The sequence below is a fragment of the Apteryx rowi genome, unplaced genomic scaffold, assembly GCF_003343035.1.
Source record: "Apteryx rowi isolate R43461 unplaced genomic scaffold, aptRow1 scaffold_1, whole genome shotgun sequence".
In the NCBI taxonomy this organism is placed as follows: domain Eukaryota; kingdom Metazoa; phylum Chordata; class Aves; order Apterygiformes; family Apterygidae; genus Apteryx; species Apteryx rowi.
In genome coordinates, this window is record NW_020447196.1 from 5,817,348 (window position 1) to 5,839,488 (window position 22,141).

The 22,141-nt window shown below is 38.9% G+C and overlaps 1 protein-coding gene across 1 annotated transcript in view; it reads right to left on the minus strand.

Annotated features, from left to right (window-relative positions):
- Nucleotides 1-209: 209 nt before the first annotated feature.
- Nucleotides 210-22,141, minus strand: part of CDH5 (cadherin 5) — a 32,263-nt gene continuing 10,331 nt past the window's right edge. The window contains exons 2-12 of the mRNA XM_026058208.1: nucleotides 13,059-13,260; nucleotides 9,083-9,371; nucleotides 8,877-8,993; nucleotides 7,739-7,903; nucleotides 7,143-7,330; nucleotides 5,044-5,297; nucleotides 4,324-4,466; nucleotides 3,319-3,443; nucleotides 2,173-2,281; nucleotides 1,648-1,893; nucleotides 210-864 (exon numbers count right to left, since the gene is read on the minus strand). Coding sequence (XP_025913993.1) covers nucleotides 371-864; nucleotides 1,648-1,893; nucleotides 2,173-2,281; nucleotides 3,319-3,443; nucleotides 4,324-4,466; nucleotides 5,044-5,297; nucleotides 7,143-7,330; nucleotides 7,739-7,903; nucleotides 8,877-8,993; nucleotides 9,083-9,371; nucleotides 13,059-13,250 — 2,322 coding nt within the window. The 5' untranslated portion in view covers nucleotides 13,251-13,260 and the 3' untranslated portion in view covers nucleotides 210-370. The remainder of the gene's footprint in view (nucleotides 865-1,647; nucleotides 1,894-2,172; nucleotides 2,282-3,318; nucleotides 3,444-4,323; nucleotides 4,467-5,043; nucleotides 5,298-7,142; nucleotides 7,331-7,738; nucleotides 7,904-8,876; nucleotides 8,994-9,082; nucleotides 9,372-13,058; nucleotides 13,261-22,141) is intronic.

The window sequence follows — 22,141 nt, forward strand, 5'->3', positions numbered from 1 at the left end:
CATGTTGATTAAAAGAATACAGGAGAAGGAATGAAGGAGAAACTGGAAACAGAGCCACTTTTTAAGGAGAAGTGTTCATCTGGATGGGGAGTTGTGTCCTAGAAGACTCAAGCAGGTCCCCGAGCAGCAATTTGGGGGAAAGAGCAGAATGCTAGGAAGGATGGCAATGCTAGGAGAAGTCAATATATTTAACTTGTGTGTTTCTTTTTATCCCTACTGCTGTCAGGATTTTTTCTTGTCTGTCTGTCTGAAATCCTAGTACTGCTTGGGTAAAAAGCTGTGAATCCTTCTTTGGCCACTGAAAGGCTCTTGACGTCTATCTGTAGCAGGAGGGAGAAAATTGGCTAATTAGAAAATGGCTAATTTGAACTCAATACACAAAATCTTCATTTGGTTCTGACCCATAAAGCTCAGCTAACATTTTAAACCTTGGTCCCCAGTCATTTAGAAAGTCATAATCAATATCTGAGTCTGAGGAGCCTGATGCCAAAGAACTGAGAGACTCTGCAATGGACTCAGCACCTTCGTAGCCATAAATGTGAAGTGTGTCATATGGTAGCAAATCCCTGTCATTGTCAGCTTCATCCTTCTTAACTTCAATCATAATTTCCATTTCTCCAGCACCAGAAGTTATATTTCCAGAAGGTTTTTGGATTTGTGCATACGGAGAGGGCACTGCTTCTGGCTTTATACCATTCTTACGGACAGAGTTGAGTACAGACACGTCATAGCTCGTGGTATCCATTTCACCACCACCTTCTTCATCGTAAGTGACAAGTTGCTCATGAATCTCTGCCACGTTCCTCCCAAGACCACTCAAATCCTTCTTGTGTCTCTTTCTTAGCAGAATTAGCAATACAATTACTGCAAAGAAAATATACATCGGCAAATGTAAATAGAGATGTAAGGAAGCAGAGTAAAACAAGTTGCATTTCAGATACGTAAAGTATGAAGGTTTGTTTTTTTCTTGAGGGGAAAAGATTATTAGACATTGTAGGTTTTGTGTGTTCTCAAAGCAGTTCAGTCTGTACAGAAATTGTGACTCTTGAACTAGAGTCACAAATTCATTGAATAGCTCTATCAACTATTGCCTTGAATTGGCAAATCTTTTCATGGCGGGCATTAAATGCTACTTATATTGTGACATTTGTGATGGGGACCTCTTCTCAAGCAACAAAAACCCCAACAGTTGCCCATTCTCTGGTAGATTCCAAATACAGCAAATAGATGATCTATCAACTTGTTACAGATGTATTTATATAAATATGTTCACTGGACTGTTTAAAGGGTGTCGGGACTAGTTTAGCCTTTGGAAACAGGAATTTGTTGTTTGTTGTTGCTGCGTTGGCACAAATTTCCTGATTTATAGCTCCATGTGAGCCTAGTAACAATGAGTCAAGTATATTATGTAGACCTGCAATAACCTTTCCAATGGCTTAACCTCTCCAATAGAACAAATACAGTTTAATAGTTGAAAATATGCTAACAGGCCAGGTAAAAAGAGCAAATTAAATGACTCAAATAGTTAGAGTATTTCTGCTTTCATGACCATTTTATAGGCACAAAGTTTTTGTGGACTCAGTTAAGAAAAAAACAAAAATTCCCCACATTTTAAGTCAGAGAACATTACAAAAGTCAAATACTTACCAATGATTGTGAAGATGCAGATGAAAATTGCCACCAGTGCTTGAATACTAACTCCAACTTGTTGAACTTTTTCCTCACAAAAAGTGAAGTTGCCTTTTTCATTACACTTGCAGACACTGATGACAAGCGTATTTGTGCTGCTGAGGTCAGGATCACCATTGTCTGAGATGATGACAGGCAGGTAGTGGATTTTTGCAAGTTCACGATTAAACTGTCCATATTTGACAGTGATATTAGCTGTGTTATCTGGAAGAAGTAACAACATATAATTAAGTGATAATCTCTACCTGATTTTCCTTATAGATTATCAGTTAGTTGGTACATCTTCTGCTGAGACAGAGCAAGCCGTTAGGAAAGCCAGTCAAACTTGGGTGGCAACAAACAACATTTCTGTAGTAGGTTAAGACTTTCTAAATAACAATACCTCAACTGGACCAAACTTGGGTTATTGCTACACCTTTTCTCCCCCGTGTCCTAGTGTCTCACTTAGGCTATCTGAGAAAATCCACTGCAGAGATACACTACCATAGTTCTCAATCAAAGAGAAGTTGCTATCTTCTGTGGCCAGGGAGTATTTGAAGAAACCTCTAGGTGATACTTCATCCTTGTCAGTAGCTGAAATCCTGACGATTACCTATAAAGAAGGAAGAGGTCATAATTTTCAGTATGCATTGCCTCTAGTGGTAAAAAGGCTTAGAGTATCTAAGTTAAAGCTGGGCTGTGTATCCTGTGTAACAATTTCAGTAAAGGGCAGGGCAAAGAAGTTTCATGATGCTCCTCTTCCAGTTCTTCCAAGGGAAGTAATTTCCTTATAACTCTTCAAAAAGAGCACTGTCTTTCTCCTAAAATAGTGATTCAACTTCACTGACAGGTGGGAGACAAAAGATAAAGTCTTGGGTAATTAAAGCATAAAAAATGTCTTATGCTAAAAGACATAATGAATGTTCATTGAAATACATAAGATGGATATCTTCTGAAGTGTTCAACTTATTTAGAGATGAGTCTCAGTCATTGAATGTCATTGAGACTTCCACTCCTGAATGACCTGCTTGTTTTTGAAAACCTCAACCTGCAGTACAGTAGATGTATAATACATACAAGATGTGTATAATTATATCCCAAAGGTAGTTTAAACATTAAGTTAAAGGTGAAATAGTACCTTGTGTGTTCTAACAGATTCCTTCAAAGAGTCCAATCTGTTCCAAAGATTGTAAATTAATCAAACATTATATATATATACGCTAAATATGTGTATCTGAGGCCGAACATCTAAAACCACAAATGCTAATACTACTTGTGTATGCAAATAATTGCCCACTCATAAATACTACAGTAACATTGCATGTGGCAGTGTGGCAACTGAATTGCTAATTTTTGCTTTGCAAGTATTGTCTTTACTTCCCAGTTCAATTGCTAATGCATGTACATACTTACAAACCTGGAGGGGAGGCACTGTGCAGTCCATGTGTGTAAGCAGATAAATGCCTATAACCTATCAGTATAAAGTCCTAAAGAGAGATTTCTGACCTCTGACAGTTTGGAAATTGCTGAAAATAATTTCAGATCAGGTGTTTGGCTGTGAAAACTGAGACTAACTTTTTAATAAAAGACATGTTTGCTTAGACTTGGAAGTAGATAATTCAGGATTAAGGAAAAAACCTCCTGTCTCACCTTTCCTGGTGCAGCATTTTCACACACTCTGGGTTCCTCGAGATAAACAAGTTCTGGAGCATTATCATTTACATCCATAACTATGACATGAACTTGGGCATGTGATTCTCTGTCAGAAAGCTGGCCTGAAAAAAACCACCAACAACACATGTCACTTAGACGTTGGGAATCTCAGTGGTGTATTGCTCCCTTTTTCCCTTGCTTGTGTCCATCTTTGTGTCTCCTGCATGATGAATAAAGAGAGTTCCTAGCTCCATCATTCATACTGACTTTTCCTTTGATAGATTCAGAGTTTTTTCTAACAACTTTCATATTGGACTAAATTATCCAGGCTCTGTGAGGAAGAAGAGAGGAAAATGGTAATTGCTTATGGCTTCTTGGTTCTTCAGACTCTGTGACTGTGGTGTCCAAGATCATCCTCTGGCATTAAGGCCGCTGGCACAGAGGCAGGGTTGTGATGGTGAGGCCAGTGCAGGGCCTGGCCCTGACATAGGCATTGTCACTCAACAGTTGGAAACCCCAGGACAACGTTTGCTATGGGAGTCGGGCTTTAGTTTTACTGCTGTGCTGGAGTAAGAGAAAGCGATAAAGGCAACGGCAGCTGTGCTTGGGCAGCTGGAGCGCGGGGCGGGAGGCGAGCTGCACGGAGGTGCCGGTGCAGCCGTGCTCCCCCTGCCCTCACTCGGCAGCGACGTTTGTAACTGGGCGAGGGCGGGAGGCAGCTGGGATGTCTCTGCTCTAACCATGAGGCTTATCCATTCATCCCGAGCTTCTTCCTCTCCCCGTGCCCTTTTTATTCCTTTAACACACTGAATGTGTGAATGAATCTTTTTTAGGTATTTATTTGATTTGGAAGATTATTGTGCAGAGCCTGTGAGCATCTGCTTCATTTGTAGCTCAGTGTGAACAAGCTGTCAGGTTGAGGCTTTCCTTTTTGATAAGCTATAGTCTTGCTGTACGGTCATATTCTGATTTCTTTCAAAAAAGAAAATAGATAGCACTTACCATCTTCAAGGACTTCCTGGGCTGCTACTGTTATGTTGTATGAGGCACTGAATTCTCTGTCCAGAGGTTTAGGAATTTGAATAATTCCAGTATCGGATATTCTAATGTAGTCTCCATTAGGACTGGCTCTTCGGCGACTAAATCTGGTTTTTGTTTAAAAAGAGATTTGTTAATACAAGGGTGATAATACTGTGTTTCACTTCTGTTCTTCATAGTAGAAGGCTAGAGAGGAGTTGTATGACAAATTGCATTAATATGATGATCAGACTCTTCCAGAATATTCCCCTAAAATTATGCAAGCTGTGAGAGTGTAATATATCATCAGAAAAGGTCCCAAATTATAGTCCTTTGCTGGTTAAGAAGTCTGTTTTATTTTCCTTTCAAAGCTCGTGCTCAAGAAAGTTATTACAATAAAAATTACAACAATAAATTATAGCCACATAAAGGTATCCAGAATTATACATTTTCCCATAAATGTGCAAATGTTTTATAAGTGATTCTATGTGGTAATTACATGGGTAAATGTAACTTATGTTCATATTTGTTGGTTCCAGTATATGTCCATGGTTGAAGTGACTGAAAAATTAAATTGGATTTTTTTTTCAGCTTGTGGATTTCTGAAAAATTGGGCAAAATTCTCTTAGTTACTTATCAAATTCTGGGGATCATTAACAAATTCTCAATTTTCAAATAGAATTACTAGAGCTAGTGCCATGTTACCTGATTTTCCGTTTAGCTGCGTCAGGGTCATGTGCCCAAACTGAGCCAAGTGTTCGTTTTTCTGGATCATTTTCTCTTACTTTAAAATCATATGGCAGTTTAGTGAAGACAGGAGGCTCATCAACATCGGTAACTTCAATGGTAACAGTCGAGATGCTCCTAGAACCACCAGATTTAAAATAGCGAAGATCAACTGTGGGATCTGTTGCTTCAATGTCAAACTTGTATTCTGCTACTTTTTCGAAGTCCAGGGGCTAGAAAAAAGATAAACAGATATTCTTCTTTTGTTGATGTCTAAGTAAACTTTGCATTGGCTATCTATGCAAATTAAAGCTCTGTGCTGGCATTTTTCTTTGGAAATACTAGCAAATTTCAAATTAACTACATTCTTGGGAAAGCACTTCCTCACTGAACTTCTCTTTTTCACAGGTAGGGTGGCTTGAGCAACTTCTGGTTTTGAATAAATTTTTTCAGTATTCAAAGTTCAGCAAAACTTCTCAGTTTAAATAATTTTCTTTTTACAGTTCTGTAGCTGTAGGCTTCTGTCAGAGGCTGTGCTCTCTCCCCCTAGGCTACATCAGAGCTCGTCCAAGCTTGTTTAGCTCCTTTTTCTCAAAGGTGAGGGCCAGATTCTCCTCCTCCTGGCCAGGCTTTCTGTTCTGCAGTCATTCAAGGCCGATTTCCTAGCTGCACTGACCGATAGCTGGGACAGGTAGTGATAAACAACATCCACTTGCTTGTTTTTCTCATTGCCTGATTGTAAAAGGCATCCCGTAATGGAAAGAAGGCCAGGAACTAGGGCAGTGAGAAAAAACCCAGCTATCTCTTATTTCAAAGTTTGGGTCCATATGAACTGTTGTCTGAGATTGTATATGTACTGTGAAATATACAGTAGTTAACAGTAGTGACTGTTTTTTTATTTGAGTGGACACAGTAAATGGAAATGATAGTGCTTATCTAGCAGTTGAAATTTTATCTCAAATGGTTGTATATTTATAATTATGGAGTACGCATGCGGCCCCTTGCATAACATTGGGGTGAATTTTGCCCACTGTGTGTTAAAAGATGAGCTGGTTCTTAGCAGCACAAACTCCAAAGGAGCCCGCTACGCTGGGGGGTCTCCTGGTGCTGGTCCTCGCGGCGCAGGCTGCCGGCAATGCAGCCTGCAAAGAACTGGCACTCCTCAGGGTCCTGAAAGGATCGGGGAAGGGCTGCGTTTGGGGAGGAAAGGCTGCTCACACCTAATGTTATCACATCTCCAGACTTCACTGGAAGTACTGTAACATTTGGTGCTTTTTTTCCTTAAAGTTTTCTCCTCTTCTTGACGACATTGCTAGTCTTAATAGTTAGAGGGAGGCTTGGAAGTAAAAAGCACATTCATGTCAATCTGAGTATTCCAGGAGATAATTTATAGTCAACGCCCTTTTTTTTACTGTAAGTCAATGAAATCAATGCATGCTTGGCAACACTCCATGTAATGCAGGAATGTCCCTTGGTACAAATTAAGTTGTTCTGAGAATTAAAAAACAAAGAGCAAACTATGATAAAAGCTTTGAAGAGTCTGGGCCCTCTTACAGAGCTACCAGTAAGTAACTGGGAAGCTCTGAAAATGCGTTGAGGAAGGTAAGAAGGCTTTCACTAGGACTGGACCAAGTGCCAAATTCTAAAGAGCACTTTCAGAAGAGCGTTCAGGTGGACTCGTTCGTGTTTTCTGCTTTGTTTTCACTTTGACTGCAGAAGAGAAAGATTCTTTGACTTGGTTGGGAGCCTAAACTGCTAAAATCATTGACTTTTTAAAACATGTGAATATCTGAAGCTTGAGAGGAGCCTGACATGCAAACCTGAACATCTGACTTAGTCTCCAGTGCACTCTTTGCAATAATTCAAGGTTTTCCCAGTACTGGTGGCTGAAATGGGCTAGTACATCACCAGCTGTTCTCATCACAGAGCTCACAGTTCAGGCTTCTCTGGATAAGCACATTTCATGTTGCGACTTCCACACATTTCCATTTTTTCCTACTCCTAGTCCTGTGCGGAATCACTCTTGTTACAAATGGAAAAATAAGATAGTCATCTTTGTCTGTTACTAGGGAAAGTACCTTCTTTGGCCTAATGATTCCTTCGTTTGTGAATGGATTTGCTACAATTTCAAAGGTGTCCCTGTAATCTCCTCTGACAAAACTGTATTTCGTATTTCTATGTTGTGGTTCATCAACATCTTCCACTTTGACTCTGCCAACTTCTCCTCCTACTGAAACGTTTTCAGGAACTTTAAAGTGAAACGACGCTGTTAAAGAAAAAAAAACAGCAAAAAAGAGAGTGTGCTCATGAAAGCTAGAACTTAGTTAAAAATTGTTCTTAGTTTTTAGACATACAGAACAATATTTCCTTGAGAATTCAGTTATCTGTCTCTACAGACAGTACTTTTGATGTATTTTTTATAAAAGTTTAATTAATTCTCAACATTGTCAAGATTTTGTAGAAAGTGATGAAGTTAGTATCAATCTTTTTCTGTTCTAGGTGTGCATCAGCTGGGTAATGTAGCTAGGGCTGAAATACAGAAGACCCTCTGAATATGTGAGATTCTTTTGTCCATTTTAAAGAAATGTTAAATTGTGATGAATTCTGATATAAATCTGTTTTAATCATGCCAACCCTTGCTTTCCAACTGATACACCACTTGCATTATACTTACGGTGTTTGAATACTGGGAAGTTGTCATTGATGTCAGTTAAAGTGATAATGACTGTAGCAGTGCTTGAATCCCCAGAAGACCCTGGAGCATCTTTTGCTTTAACAATAATTTCATATGTTGATTGATTCTCTCTGTCTAAATCAGCCCTGGTTGTAAAAATCACACCTTTAAAAAAATAACATTGAATATGATTAGATTTTGTAGCATGTCTGACATCTCTTAATTTTGACAGCTCATTTTTGCCTTATGCCATGCATTTGGCTTTAAGTAGCATTTTAACAGTGGTGTTTTTCTAATGTTAGAAATGCTAGAAATCTTTCTATATGATGGCGTATTTGAGAGGTTTTTGTACAATACATTCCTTTAAACTGATCTTTGCTGCTTACAAGCATAGTTAATTCTAACAATGCCTAAGCTTGATCCCTATAGCACTTAGAGAGTTTGTCTGACCACTGCTTTGTCTGAGCTTCAGAGAACCAATATGCTTTCTGCTTACAAGAGAGATTCACATTATTTGTAAGCTTGAAGAAGAAAATTTAGGGACAAAAAGTGTTAAATTATTGATTATAAAACTGGAAACCACATTTCAAAATCAAAATCAAACCAATAAAATGCACTTCAGTTCGTATGTAATGAGCTGCTCCAGGTCTCAACTAATTGGGGAAGCTGGTTACCCAGCCCTCCTAACTCCAGAGCTGCGAAGCTGTAGGGAATTCTCTAGGCATGGAATCACCATCTACCTCTTGCTTATTTTTTCATAGCATTTCTGCGAGTTTTTCTTGAGCAATGCAATTTCTGGATTTATGTATTCACCTTTTTCTGTTTGGTCACAGGAATGATATCCATGCCAAACTGAAAACATAAACTTAAATTAGCTCCTAGTCAGTCTCTTCCTCAGTGGGAAAAAAGGACTTGTTATCTTGTCATTTAGTTCATGGCACCCAATATCCTGACTTTAATAGTTCATTTTCAGATGCAGACAGTGGCACTGTGCCATTATGAATGAAAAATCTTTCAAAATTACAATCAATAATTGAATTTGTAACTTATTCTCCACCTTGTCCAGAAAGAAAAAGGCTTAAAACTGTGTTTCTTAAAAGCATAAGATAGAAGTTTGACATTTGCATAGCTGACCTACCGGAATCATCAACTGTGAAATATTCGTCTCCTTTAATGACTTGGTAGGTAACCGTGGCATGACCTGTAACTGTTGGGTCGTCAGCATCTACAGCTGTCACTTTGGTGACCGAGGTTCCTAGAAAAGGATTATCCAGCAGTACGTTTAGCACAAATTCTGCTCTTTAGTCAGGGTCATGAAGGGAAATGAGTGAATGAAGAACGTACCTACTGGTGACATTTCTGGGACAGATCCATTGAATACCTTTTGTACAAACACGGGGACATTGTCATTAATGTCATAAACCTTGATAATAAATTTAGATGGTGGTTCCAGCGATTGGTTGTTTCTTCTGTCAATAATGAGAGCTGTCAGCTCATACTCTGCTTTTTTTTCTCTATCTAGCCTCTCAAATGCATATACATCACCGCTGTCTTCTTCCACTTTGAAGATGATGTTGGCATATTCACCCTCAAGAATATACTTAGCATTGTTGTTCCTTACACTCGACATGATCTAGAAGGCATAATTCAAAGAGATAAAAGTGAGCTTTGGCATCTGGATGCAAAACAGTTTTACTAGATGTTGCACATAATCATAACCTCCATCAGATTCAATCTGAGAGCAGAATAGTCATCAAGAATTTTGGTGGCTGCTGGAGTATTGCTGAACAAACAGCACCACAGTAGCTACTTTACTACATCCTATATCCAGGCCTGTAGGATGAAACTCGGATTTAGACTGAAATTTGCTTGCTTATATACCAAGAATTTTTTTTTTGATTAAATCTCACAGTTTCTAAAAATATAAATTGCTCATGCAGTTACAGATACAAATTGTTAACCTCATTATGACATTCAAGCGCCGCCCTGTTCCATTCGAGCTATTCTTGTTTGCGAGTAACCTTCCGAACATAGCAGAGAGTCTGCCTAGGTTTCACTGAATTATGGTATCATATCCGTATTCACAGCTATTGACATTATTCAGCTTTATTATTTATTACTTAGCATTTAGCAGAACTCCTACCATAGCTGACAGCTTTCTTGTGAGTAGTCACATGTAGTTCCTTTATGATCAGTCTTTTAGGCTTATGCTTATGACAATAAGATTAAATTTTCACCTCCTAGGGTTTAAAAGTTAAGATTATATGCAATGAGAAAGGTATGGGGAAAAAAAGAATAAACATTAATCAGTTTTTAAATGTAATTTAATCCAATTCCAAATGGTCTTGCACATTATTTTATTTAATCTGGAGGTAATCTGATGATTCTTCCATTTCTGTACTTTCACCCATCTCAGTACACTGATAGCAGGTTTAAACCACAATTTTCTGTGCACTATATTAGCATTCTTACTTCATCAGGCTATTTATCAATAATTGCTGGGTTTGACCAAGAATTTCTAGTCTTTTGTTACTGATGTTATCATAAATTGCAGCTGTTTGTTATTCAGGATTTGATTTATCCTGTAGTTGTCATTTACTGCTGAACATCCTTTCATTTAGGCTTTCTATTTTGAAATGTGTCTTTAACATTTTCTTCCGTCATTTCACATAGTTAATCATGCTTTTGGGCTGCTGGGGCTGCTGAAGAACAGCTTACAACTCTGGAGATGTAACATGAAAAATAACCCCACCTTCATCTCAAAGATGGGAGTATGGTCTGTGCCTTCTCTCTCAATTTTTATTTACTTATTCAGTGTAAAAGAGGCAAACTTTGAAGACTGCCTTTGCTAAAACTGAGGATGAACCTACAAAGGAAAGCATCCAAGGTTGCGAAAGATAAAATCAAAACGTATCAGCATATTCCTGCAGCTGTCACTCAGTTCTGCCATGCTGCTGCTGTGGCCTTTTTAAAGGGTTTATCAAGTGTTCAATCCTGCAAATGCAATGCACTGAACACAGACATTGCAAAAGTAATCAGAAGCATTCCTCTGCTGAAAGGCCACAGAGCACAGTACAAAGTGAATTACTCTTATTTAGGGCAGCTCCAGGAATAGAAGCGTTCTCCTCAATCTCCTACTGAATTGGTCTGAGAAGAAACAGAGATACCCTGTGTTAGCTGAGAGTACCCTATGGCCTCTTCTCTCTCTCGTGCTTTCTGCCAGTAAACAGCCCTGATCCAGAAAGGTCTGCTTCGCTTTACCAAGACAGTCTTGACAGATGCTGATTGTTGTACGTGGGAGGAAAATGTGCAACTGCGTTTATCTGAAAAGTGTCAAACTAGTTCGATTTGAAAGACTAGACTGGAAGAACTTTGTCTGGGTGATGTGCAGTTAATCATAGGATTCTATGAGTGCCGCCCTGGAGAAAATGAGTTTGCAAGCAGGTCAATGCTCATTACATTTTTTTTAACAATTAATTGCTTTCACTTTGTGAAACAAAGTTATTTGATTGTGTAAGATATTTCCTAAACGTAGCATTTTTGGTTTGTATCTAAGCTGGGAGATATAAGCTATGTTTTTTAAAGCAAACAAACCAGCAAACAAACAAATACTCCAAGTACACCAAAGATCGAATTTTCAGAACCAGAGAATGCCTCATTCCTTGAAAGCAGTGGGAAAACTGACAGTAATTCCGGTAGGAGTAAAGATAGGCCAGTTCTAAAATTTTTTACCCACTACTTATTTTTGCATATATAAAATACACTACACTTTCGTTGTTTTATTTAACATCTGTATTTTCATCATTACAGTTTGACAGCTTGATGAGTAAAGGAACAAAACAAACTGAAAACCTTGTTGTAGGTTTAGATAGCCAACAGACAGTTTCAAGAGAGGCTGTAACATTAGAACTATATCTCTTAAATTCATACAATATTTTTAATGTTCATAAAACAAATTAATGTACTTGAAAGGTCATGATGAATGATACTTTCTAGTAGAAACAGACATCACAGCCATCAGTCTGTGGATATGTACAACAGCTGTTCATCACGACAATCCTGTTGGAGGGAACTGCCCCGCTGATCTGTCAGACAACCTGCCTGTGTGATCATTTCTGAATCTGATTCAGTAAAACTGAGTCAGATCAAGTTAAAATATTAAATACCATGTTTTTCCTAATGAGATTCTTACTGATTGATAAGGGTTGGGAAATTTTCGCTGGTGGAATTTAAGGAGATGGCCATTTCCAACATGTGGTGCTAATGGGAAGTTTGGAGTTCAGTGATTTCTCGAACTGGAATAGGATATATCTTTGCAACCTTTTACTACTTACAGTATCTGTGTGTTCTTTAGGTGATGCATATAGGCACAGATTATAACATATTAGATTAAATAATCAAATAAAAGCTCTTCTTTTATATCCACTCTGATTTGAGTATCTTGAATTTCAACATTTACAAAAAAGTCCACAAATAAAGCATCTTTCATTCAAATTACTTTTCATTTTTTTAATCTGCAGAGATTTATACCTGCTACTTCTAATGAAATGCAGAAACACGAAACTGCAATTATACATTAAGCGTTTCAGAGCTTTATTGTTGTTAGAAATGAGGTACAAGTTCAGTAATTGTATATGACATTTTAAGGGGCAACTGTGGCACGATGGACAGATTTTGGGGGGAAGACAGTGTTTTCTGGAAATATACAATAGTGCTTCTTGGTAGAGAAAAAGTGCCCTAAATACCATGTGGGAGGAGTTTTATTGTAGTTGTTGTGTCAGTCTACTCAGGTTACAGGTTGTAAGTGTTTTAAACAGAACTGCTTTTGATTCTGAATAAAATATAAACTAGATTATCTACTAAAGGGCATTAATTGAGGAACTACTTCCTATTGCTAACTTTTCCAGTAAAAGGAAGCATTAAATCAAAATTTATTTTTATTTATTTATTATTACTGATCTCCCAAATTCTTGAAAGACAGAATCTTGAGCTGCCTGAAAATTATTGACATACATCAGCTTCCAGATTTCCTTCTAACTTTACACCAGCAGGCAATGCAACTGTTCCTTCACTTTGGATGCTCCATACTTGCCATTCTCTAAAATTTATTTGTATTCTTCCAAAGAATTCTAATCCCTTTGACATCACTCTTGATTTATTCTATCTCCACGTTCTTAAGAATATAGCATGTTATTAAGTCCCATTTTTATTTCCTTGTTTTCCTTCTATTCTGCCTAAAATGCAAACAAGTGGCACTGTTCAAGACGCTCATTTGCTGTCTGCATTTCTAACTATTCATTGCCAAAAGACTGTTATTTACCTTTCCAACGTGGTGTGGTAATGGTGTATCAATCTCTTCTTTGATATGCATTTGGTTCCATATCCAGGCTCTTTTAAGTCGTTTATGACTGGTATCGTTTGAAGAAGAAAAGTTTTGTTCTGTTTTCTGACCTTCTTTATAAGCAAATGCTGGAGCCAAGAACAATGAGAAAAGTAGAATAAGATGCTTCATCTTCTGTAGCCTAGAAAGTATAATAAAATATGAAAGCTATGTAAATAACAACAGAATCACATTAATCAGAGAGAGCACACATAGAAGTGCAAATGGACTTTCCTAGAGGGATGGATTTTTCTAGAGGAAATTTGATTATTTTCTATACTTTTCATCTGATCAAATTGGAAATATGAAGCTTCTTCCTTGCACAAAACCATTTTAACCAGATGACATGACAACTGTAAAAAAACAAACAAACTAAGAAACTTTGAATTAAACAAAAAAATTGCAAGTTATTAAAACTGGCATCAAACCCAGCTTCTACGTGAGCTACCATAGTTAATGAGAAGAGAAGATTCAGTAGCAAAGATGGCCATTGTGTGCCATGGAAAACACTACAGAGCAAGGCCGTGGCGGGGAGTAGCCATAGGCAGCAACTCTGTGGCTGAGCCAGATCAAAGTTTATGTTAACTCAGCTTGAAATCATATGTTCCGGCCTGACAGACCAAAATGCAATGTTTTGACTTTCCCTGACACAGAATATGCTTTAATCAATATCTTCATATGGAAAATACTGATTTAGAATAAAACCTGTTTTTGGATGGAAAAAATGATTCATGTGAAATTTTCAATCAATTCCAAGTACAATGTAGAAAATTATCTTGCTCAGAGAGCTCATTTATTGATTCAGTTCCTTCTCATTTGAAAAGTGTGAAGACACATATAAAGTTCCTTTATCCCTTATTCTCAGGTTTTACCATATATAAAATGATCATTCCTGAAATTATGCTCAGGTAAAACCATTTTTTAAATCATATGTTAATATTAGCAAACTTTAGACCTGACTTTCGTATCAGATTGAGAAGTTCATTTAATGTAGCAAAGCTGATTAATTTTCTTTCTAAATTTCCCCTTTGCAATGTAAAGCACTGTGAAGGAACTTTAACACTCAGATAATCAGACTTTAAATTACACATAAATGACTTTTCATTAGCTCTTAGGAGCTGTCAGCATGTACATCAAAAATGAAACAGTTAATTGCGATAGAGCTAAGTTGACATCACACAGTTTGCTAAATGCAAGATTAAATTAATATTTTGGGCAGGAAGGCGGTGAGATATTTCCAAAATTGCTCTTTGGTAACGAGGCAATCAATGTTATCCTGTGGTGCAGCATCATTAACAGTAAAAAGATTTTATTACAACGTGAAATTTTGCTTTCCTGTACATTTCTCTTGTATACATTGTACAGAAGCTGTAGAACATTCCTTATTTGTGAATGTGTAGGAAATAGCTAAGTAAAATAGTTTTGAAGCTGCTTTTTAGTACCTGAGCTGTGTTTTATGCAGTTTTTTGGATTTATATAAATCTTTTTGATTCAGATAGTTCTTTTGTATTCCATGTAGTTACTTGGGCTTTGAATTTTTTGCAGGAAAATGAGTGAGATTTAATTGTTTTGCATTGTTTTGTTTGGGTATGTGGGCCTTTTACAACTGGAGAGTGTGAGGCATTGAGTATGATTCTGTGTTGTGATCACTTCAGTCTGTCTTTTATCCATAAAATTACGAAGCATGGTAACCAAAGAAAAAGCCAGTTGGTTAATGTCAGCTAGTACAGACTATAGTTTTTGAAAATGTGTTCAAAAAGTCATTTCTTCTTGTTGCAGTGGTACAATGGGGATCTCATGTATTGCTGTAGTGAAGTGATTAGCTGGGAAAACGGAGGGCAATACTGCACACTTAAATTGCAGTTAATTTCACCGTAACTGATACATTTAAAAACACCCTTGCAGAAAGCATTATTAACTTAAAAAGTCAAATCTTCATTAAAGCATGCTGGTGTCGATATGGATCTGCTTTGTAAAGAGAAGTTTTGTGTCTTCCAGGTAGTCTGTTTGCAGGAACGGCTCTCTTGTCTTTAATGCTCAGTTCAGGGCCTGTCGCGGCCTCCGTCCGCCTCCCTGGGGGAGTTCTGCCGCTGATGCTGAGAATGAGTATGAGAAACGGCAACTCCAGGGCTCTGGTATGCTCATAGAGGGGAACTGCTTATTAGAAATGGAAGGCTCAAATTCCTAAGGAGCATACAATTATCTGTCTAGGAGCTCTGGGACTGAGGTAACATCCTGATTATTCCTAAGGATCCACTGAGCAAACACAAACTCTCCTTTTGAGTAGGTGGTCTGTATGTGTTTCACAGTTCAGGCCTTGTTTGAAAGGCTGGCTATTAATATAGAAAGCATTTGTGAGAAGACTAAGATGTCCCTTGGACATACATGTGATACTGCTGGGTATTATAGTAATATCCCCAACCCCCCTGTTTTAATTGAAAGCCTTTTTTATGCCCTCTTCACTAGTCTGAATCTTCTTAAATAGAGGTACATTTCTGCTGAAACTTAAGGAAGCCCTTTCAGTCAGCAGATCCATCATGTTCTCAGATTTTAAGGTGGTTTCACTTCCTTCAAGCACTCATTAATGAATTCTCTGTTGATGCTTTTCCGGTCTCTTTGGGAAGTTAAAAGTCCCTTTACGAACAATTTGTTTGGTGGAGTTTGGGTCTGCCCCCGGTATGCCTTGCAGGTCAAACATAGACTAAGACAGAAGAGCCCGTTGCAAAAAATGCCGTCTACTTCATCTTCGGCATTTTTCAGAATTTTTCATTTTGGTAGAAGTGCCACTGCACACCAGAGGGCTTTGCATGCCAGCCTTTTTAGGAATATTTGATTAGCATGGCTCCACAGGACAGTCTGACTCTGAGAAGAGTTACTGCATGATACTGTGAGTTTTCCATTCTGCAGTGGGGAGTCTCCATAACTGTTGAATCAGTAGTTGAATTTGTCATGGTGTTTAAGAATGCCCTTCTTCGGCAGCATGTACGAACACTTCAGAAGCAGGACCCTGCAGAGCAGTAACTGGATAAGGGCACTGCCTTGGTGTGAAGGCCACGTTCCATGGATGCTACCTCCTGACAGGCTGTACTAAATGTCTGTCTTTTTCTGGCCATGATAGTTTTCTCTTCCAGCAGGTCTCATTTGAAATGCCAGAGGTAGTAGCAGAAGAGAGATATTCGTGTGCCTGAGCAGGGGGATGAATTCCTGCGGAGTCGGGAGCGAGAAAACTCGCTTTATGATGGATGGCAGGTGAATGACATGCAGGGGTTGGCTTTTCAATTCGTTTCATGCCCGCTGGGGGCAGCCAGGACTGAGAAGAGGAAATCAGATGCACCTTTTCAAGTAATGACTCCCGCGGCCATACGCAGAAGAGGACAGCCGAGTGCGTGCTGCGGCTGACGCACGGTTCCTTCCCGTGCGTGGCTGTCCCTGGTGTGCCCCCGTGATGTCCCATCGCTGGTCTGCCTCGACGTACATGCTCCAGCTACCTTGCTGGCTCTGATTAGCCCAATAGCTCAAACCTCCTTTTTGATTCAAGCAGGGGCCACAATGTTCCTTAAAGACAGCAGGGGAACCGTTTATTCAAATAGCTAAGTTTCATGCTAAGCTCTTAAATTTTCTTTCAGCAGGTGATGATTTTTCCACCAACATTATTCATTTTATGTGTTGAGTTATTTTAGCAAATAACTCTTGGTCTTCAGGGTACCACAGACAGTTAACTGAGAGATTTTGGTATTCAAACTGATTTATGGGGCACATGACTCATATCGTATAGGTTCTTCTTGCAGATAGGGAGTAATTATTAGAATTGTTTGAGAGAGCGGTACAGACAACGTGGTACTAATGAACAGTTTGCATTTCACAAGTTCTTTTGGTAAGTAATCAACTGTAACACTGATGAGCAGCAAATGTAAATAAGGAGTCCATGGAGTGAAAACCCATTTGATGACAAATTCATATGAACTTTTGTTAACTTTTTTGTGGCGTTTGCCCCATATCTCGTGGACTTCTCACTTCAAAAATACATATCAATGCTTATGTGAGGTTAATTTAGTTAGTAATGACACTTTTTCTATGCTTGCATGTTAAATAGAAGTGTAAACCAGGTTTCTGTATGGAGACTTTGGAAAATGAGTAGACAGTTGTAGCTGAAATGATGTATTTTTCTGGTTGATCAGACTAAAATCTTACATTAATCCTAGAAATTATTTTTCCAATATCTGAAACTGATTCCAGGCAAGCTAGAAATAGTGATAAGGAAGATCCTAAGAGAGAAATTTACTTAGAAGTAAATATTATACATCAGAAAAACAATAGATATTTCCTGATACATTTTAAAAGATTTTTGTCGGTATTATTCAGGTAATTTGCATGCCTGATTGTCAGAAAAGCTGGAAATTAAAATGATTATTTTTGCTTATGGTTTCTTGGTTGGAATCTGAATGAATGTGAAGGAAAATTAAAAACTCCATGCAAAAAATTGTGTTTCATCAAAGCAGAAGAAATTAACAAAATTACTGATAAATGAATAATACAGACTAGAATATATTCCATTCCAAAATGCTGGAAATTCTGCCGTTTCTAGTTGTTAATCAAAACTCAGCTGAAACCCCGACAGCGGTGTCAGTGTGGGGAAGAGTAAATACTGGAAACAGTATGTTCCGTGCATTGGGAGACACGTAGGGCCTGTGGGGAAGCGTTTGGCCGGGCTCCCGGTGGGGAGCGGGGGTGCCCCGGGCCGGGGCGGGCGGGCGGCCGGCAGGCTCTGCACGGCAGGACTGGGCTGGCGGTTTTGTGAACCTCGTCCCCGTGGGGTCCGGGCCGAGGGGCGCTGCTGTCGGGTCGGCTCTGCCCGGCGGCACGGCGTAGCCCGGCGCGCGGCTCCTGCCCCGCACGGCCTCGCTGCCCTGGCAGGGCTCTGCGCAGTCCCTGCGTGCCGAACGCAGGCGCAGGGCTGGCAAGAACTGCCTTGCAAAAACCGCAGAGATGTTCATTTTAGCGCCTGTCAGGATGAATGCAATAGAGTATGCATCCATGTGTGTTGCTGCTTCGATGTTTCCTGAGAAAGCAAAGACTCGCTGGAAAATGATGACCTTTTTTCACTAAACTGAAGGCAGATGTCCAAGGGATCTGCACTGAGTATCTTCTGGTGGCTTGACACTTTCAAGCCTAAGAAAACTTTCTTGTCAAAATCTTGGTCAGAAAAGTGGAATTTGTAGAGCTTTAGTTTAGATTAATAAGTATTTTCTGACTATCTTCCCCCCTTCTCTCTGCTGCTCTCACTCCAATATTCCTAAGTAGCTCCATGCAAAGAATCCTGTTGAATTTGCACTGGATTAAACCCTATGATACAGAGTAGCTAACACTTCTAAATTTGATATTTTTTCAGAAACAGATAAATTTTACTTTGATACACAATCTAAACTCCTCCAAAATTGCTATGCCTAATGAAGCCATGCTAGATTTAATCCGAGAGGAGAATCTGACCTAGTGTCAACTAACCGAACAACACTGCCTTATAGAACCCTCCGGTTTCTAATTAAATCATCATCTCTACCATGTTTAACACCAAGGGTGAATGTGTGAATATAATAAGCAGTGAGAAATAGAAAGGTAACCTACCAAGCACATGAGAAGGATAAATTACCTTTTTCTTTGCAATGCGTATAGCTTAATGCACGTTTAGCTTGCTTTGCAGCGGCGGCATGTTAGTACAGTTCTTTGGTAAGCAGGCAAAAAACATTATTAGGAGAAAGTAGTCATAGCAATCCTTTATGCTGCCTTTCAGGGACCTTGGATGGCTGTACAAACATGAATTGATAAAGCCTCCTCAGTTCTCGGTGGAAAGTACTGCAGTTAGATAAAAAGCTATATTCCCTTCAAATAGTACATGTGAAGCACAGAGGACTTGAATGTATTTGCCATCTCCGGACAGCAGACCAGGGGCAGGTGTCACAACAGAGTCTCAGATTTTGTTCGCCCAGTTTCTTCATCTGATAATTAGACAACATTGCTCTAACCAGCTTCTAACAAACCCCGAGGAAAAAGGCAGCAAAGTACTAGAGTAGGTAAAATTGTTACCTGCACTGCAGTTTCTAGTTGGCATCTAAGTTGCAAAAATGTGATCCTTCTTTGCTCCCTTGAGCTACATGTGTCCGAATAGTTGAGGGCGTACAGTGAGTTCAGTGAGAAATGTGACCTAGGGTAGATCTTCAAACTCTAGTAACTTCACTTAAAAAAAGTTCTCCAAGTAAATTGTGCAACATTTGATTTGGAGCAATTGTATTTTTTGTTGCATTCTCAGATATAACATTTTTTCGGATGGTCACTCAGTGTTTCTCTCATTTTTTATTAAAGCTGTCCTGTCACGTGTTCTCAACAATGTTCAACAATTCGTTTTAAAATAGATCTTTCCTAAGAACAGTGTGCTGCTTTGTGTTTTCCAGATTATTGAATTGATTTAAATGTGCATTGTGCCTGGCTACCTGGTATTATATTTTTGATTGTCCTTATGTCAACTTTATGCATTTGAGAAGTGGTTTCCACTGATAAACTAAACAGTCTGGAGTGCAAATGTCTACCTGAAAACTGATTATAAAATGACTTTTTATATGCATGATAGTACTTTTGAGTAAATAGCCACTTTAATAATTAAACAGTCTGGAGTGCAAAGGCCTACCTGAAAACTGATTATAAAATGACTTTTTCTATTCATGATAGTAGCTTAGAATAAATAGCCACTTCTATAGTATCTTAACTATATTTGTTACTTAAAAAAAAGTCACTCAGTATTGCGAGAGCACTGCTCTGTGCACTGGGTGCTGTTCAGATGTTGGTGGTGCAGCACTGTGTATCAGCACAGCTGAGGAGATAATTCTGATTCTGGCTCCTGTTTTGGCTCCTTATATTTTTCTGTTGTCTAAAATACGGAACTGGTTAAAAATTGAGGGGAGGCAAGCACTGTTTTGGCTTTTGGCTTTTTTTTAAAAAAGGAAACAAAACCACCCTCCAATCTACTGAGTGAATGTCCATGCACTAAGGACAGGTGAGAAGCAGTAGTAAAAACTACACAAACGACCTCCTACAGCTTCCAGGACACCCCCCCCCCCCCCCCCCCCCCCCCCCCCGCTTGCATTTTAGGAACTGTCTTGCTGAATCCAGGATTAAGGAACTGCAGTAAATAGTAAGAGAAGGGCATATGAAATGGCCGAATGAGTCATACAGGCAAATGTGAACTGAAAGTACCAGCTGTATGGTTGAAGAGGACATTATCTGCACACAGAATGATCTTAGAGAAATGAGTGAGGAAGAAAGTTATAAGAGGTCACAAAGATTTTTTTTTGTTCCTTGCCGAGAAGCTTTTATGGAAAAGGAAAGTACAGATTTGCAAACAGACTGTTTTTTAGAAGATGCTTCATCATAGATCTGAAGGAAAAACAAGACAAGGCCAAAGTCAGGTGTAGGATCTGATCTTGTATCAGTGAGTTCTCCTGACTTCACGGGAGCTTGTTTTACATCAGTGGTGTGCCTGATAATATTATAGCTGTGTAGATTAACAAAAAAAAAAATGTTAGCATGAGTGCAAAGAGAATAGCCTACAGCAGGCTTTGCTTATTTTGATTTATGAACAGTGCAGTGCTACTGATGCAGTCAGCTGTCATTGTAAGCCAGAAAGATTGTGTTTCATGTTCTTATCCACCTTGGCTGCACTTTCTTTTTAGGCATATGAGAGTCTGTTTAGACAGTTCACATCTGTCTCTCTGCGGACACCGTCGCTGCATAGCTGCTACAGTGAAGGAGCAGTGGGTGCTCCCCACTGGGACGGGGCCTCGTTCGGTTTGTCTGTAGCTCTTTACTGTGATGAGGTGAGGAATATGCCGCTGTGAACAAACAGTTGATGACAGATAGAGCAAACTGTAAGGGAATCTTTACCGTAAGGTATCTCTTACTGATACTTAGGCCATAATCCCTAATATTTCTAAAATCCAGAGAAGCCTTTTTTTTTTTAAATTGAGATCCCAAGGGTTTTGAACAGGAGCTTGAAAATTCCTTGCATTGCTCTGAATCTGACCCGTTATTTAGAGGCATGACCTCCAGGAGAAACAGCAAAATGGTTTTGGTGTTGGTGCTACTTCAACTCAAATACTGTTTCTTTCAGAAATAACCTTTAAAAGGAGCCTGATAACCATATCAGTAGAATTATAACATTTACTGTTACATACTGCAGTATGCAAGACTTAATCAAATTGGTCTCTGTCTCACCCCGGCTCACAAAAATCCTTCACTGACGAATGCAGATTTTGTTGAGAGAGTTCAGAGCCAGGTCTCTTGGACAGTCAAGCACCAAGGCCCAGAATCTCAAAGGCAGGAGGACATTTAACTTCTGTTGATTTCTCTTTGTTTCTAGTTAATATTGTCTTAATGCATATTTTCAAAATACATAGAAAAACATGTTTGCAGTTTAGAGTGCTGTCTATATTCCTACATGAGTCTTATCTGATAAAGTAGGAATTAGTTATACAACTATTGAATGTGTTTTGCTGATGTAGACTCGGACTCAGTTTCCTGTTAACAAATAGGCATTTGTTCAGCTTAGATCTTGATTTACCTATCTATATAACACACACATACCTGCTGGCAAGCTGATTTGAAGCTCTTATGCTCTGAGAAGCCTAGTAGCTGAAGTCTAGCATAGGTGGGGTGTTCTTTGTATAAGCAAGAATAAAGCATTGGTGATCCCTTTAGACTAGCAGACTGCATAATTTCTCTCTCGGTATAGTAGGTCAAATTCACCTTTGCCTAATTCCATCCATTAATATATGTTTCAATCAGTTCTGAATTTGGCATCTATTAAAATGCAACAAAATCTTATCCAGCAATACATTTTTCTGGGAAAATTTGGAAGAAATGAGCTGATAGATGGTGTGTTGTTTTGCATGCTTTAGGGAATCCCAGTGCTGCTGTTAGAGCGAGCGTACACCTCCTGCAGCTCCAGTGACACATTTGCCAGCCTTGTGTGGATG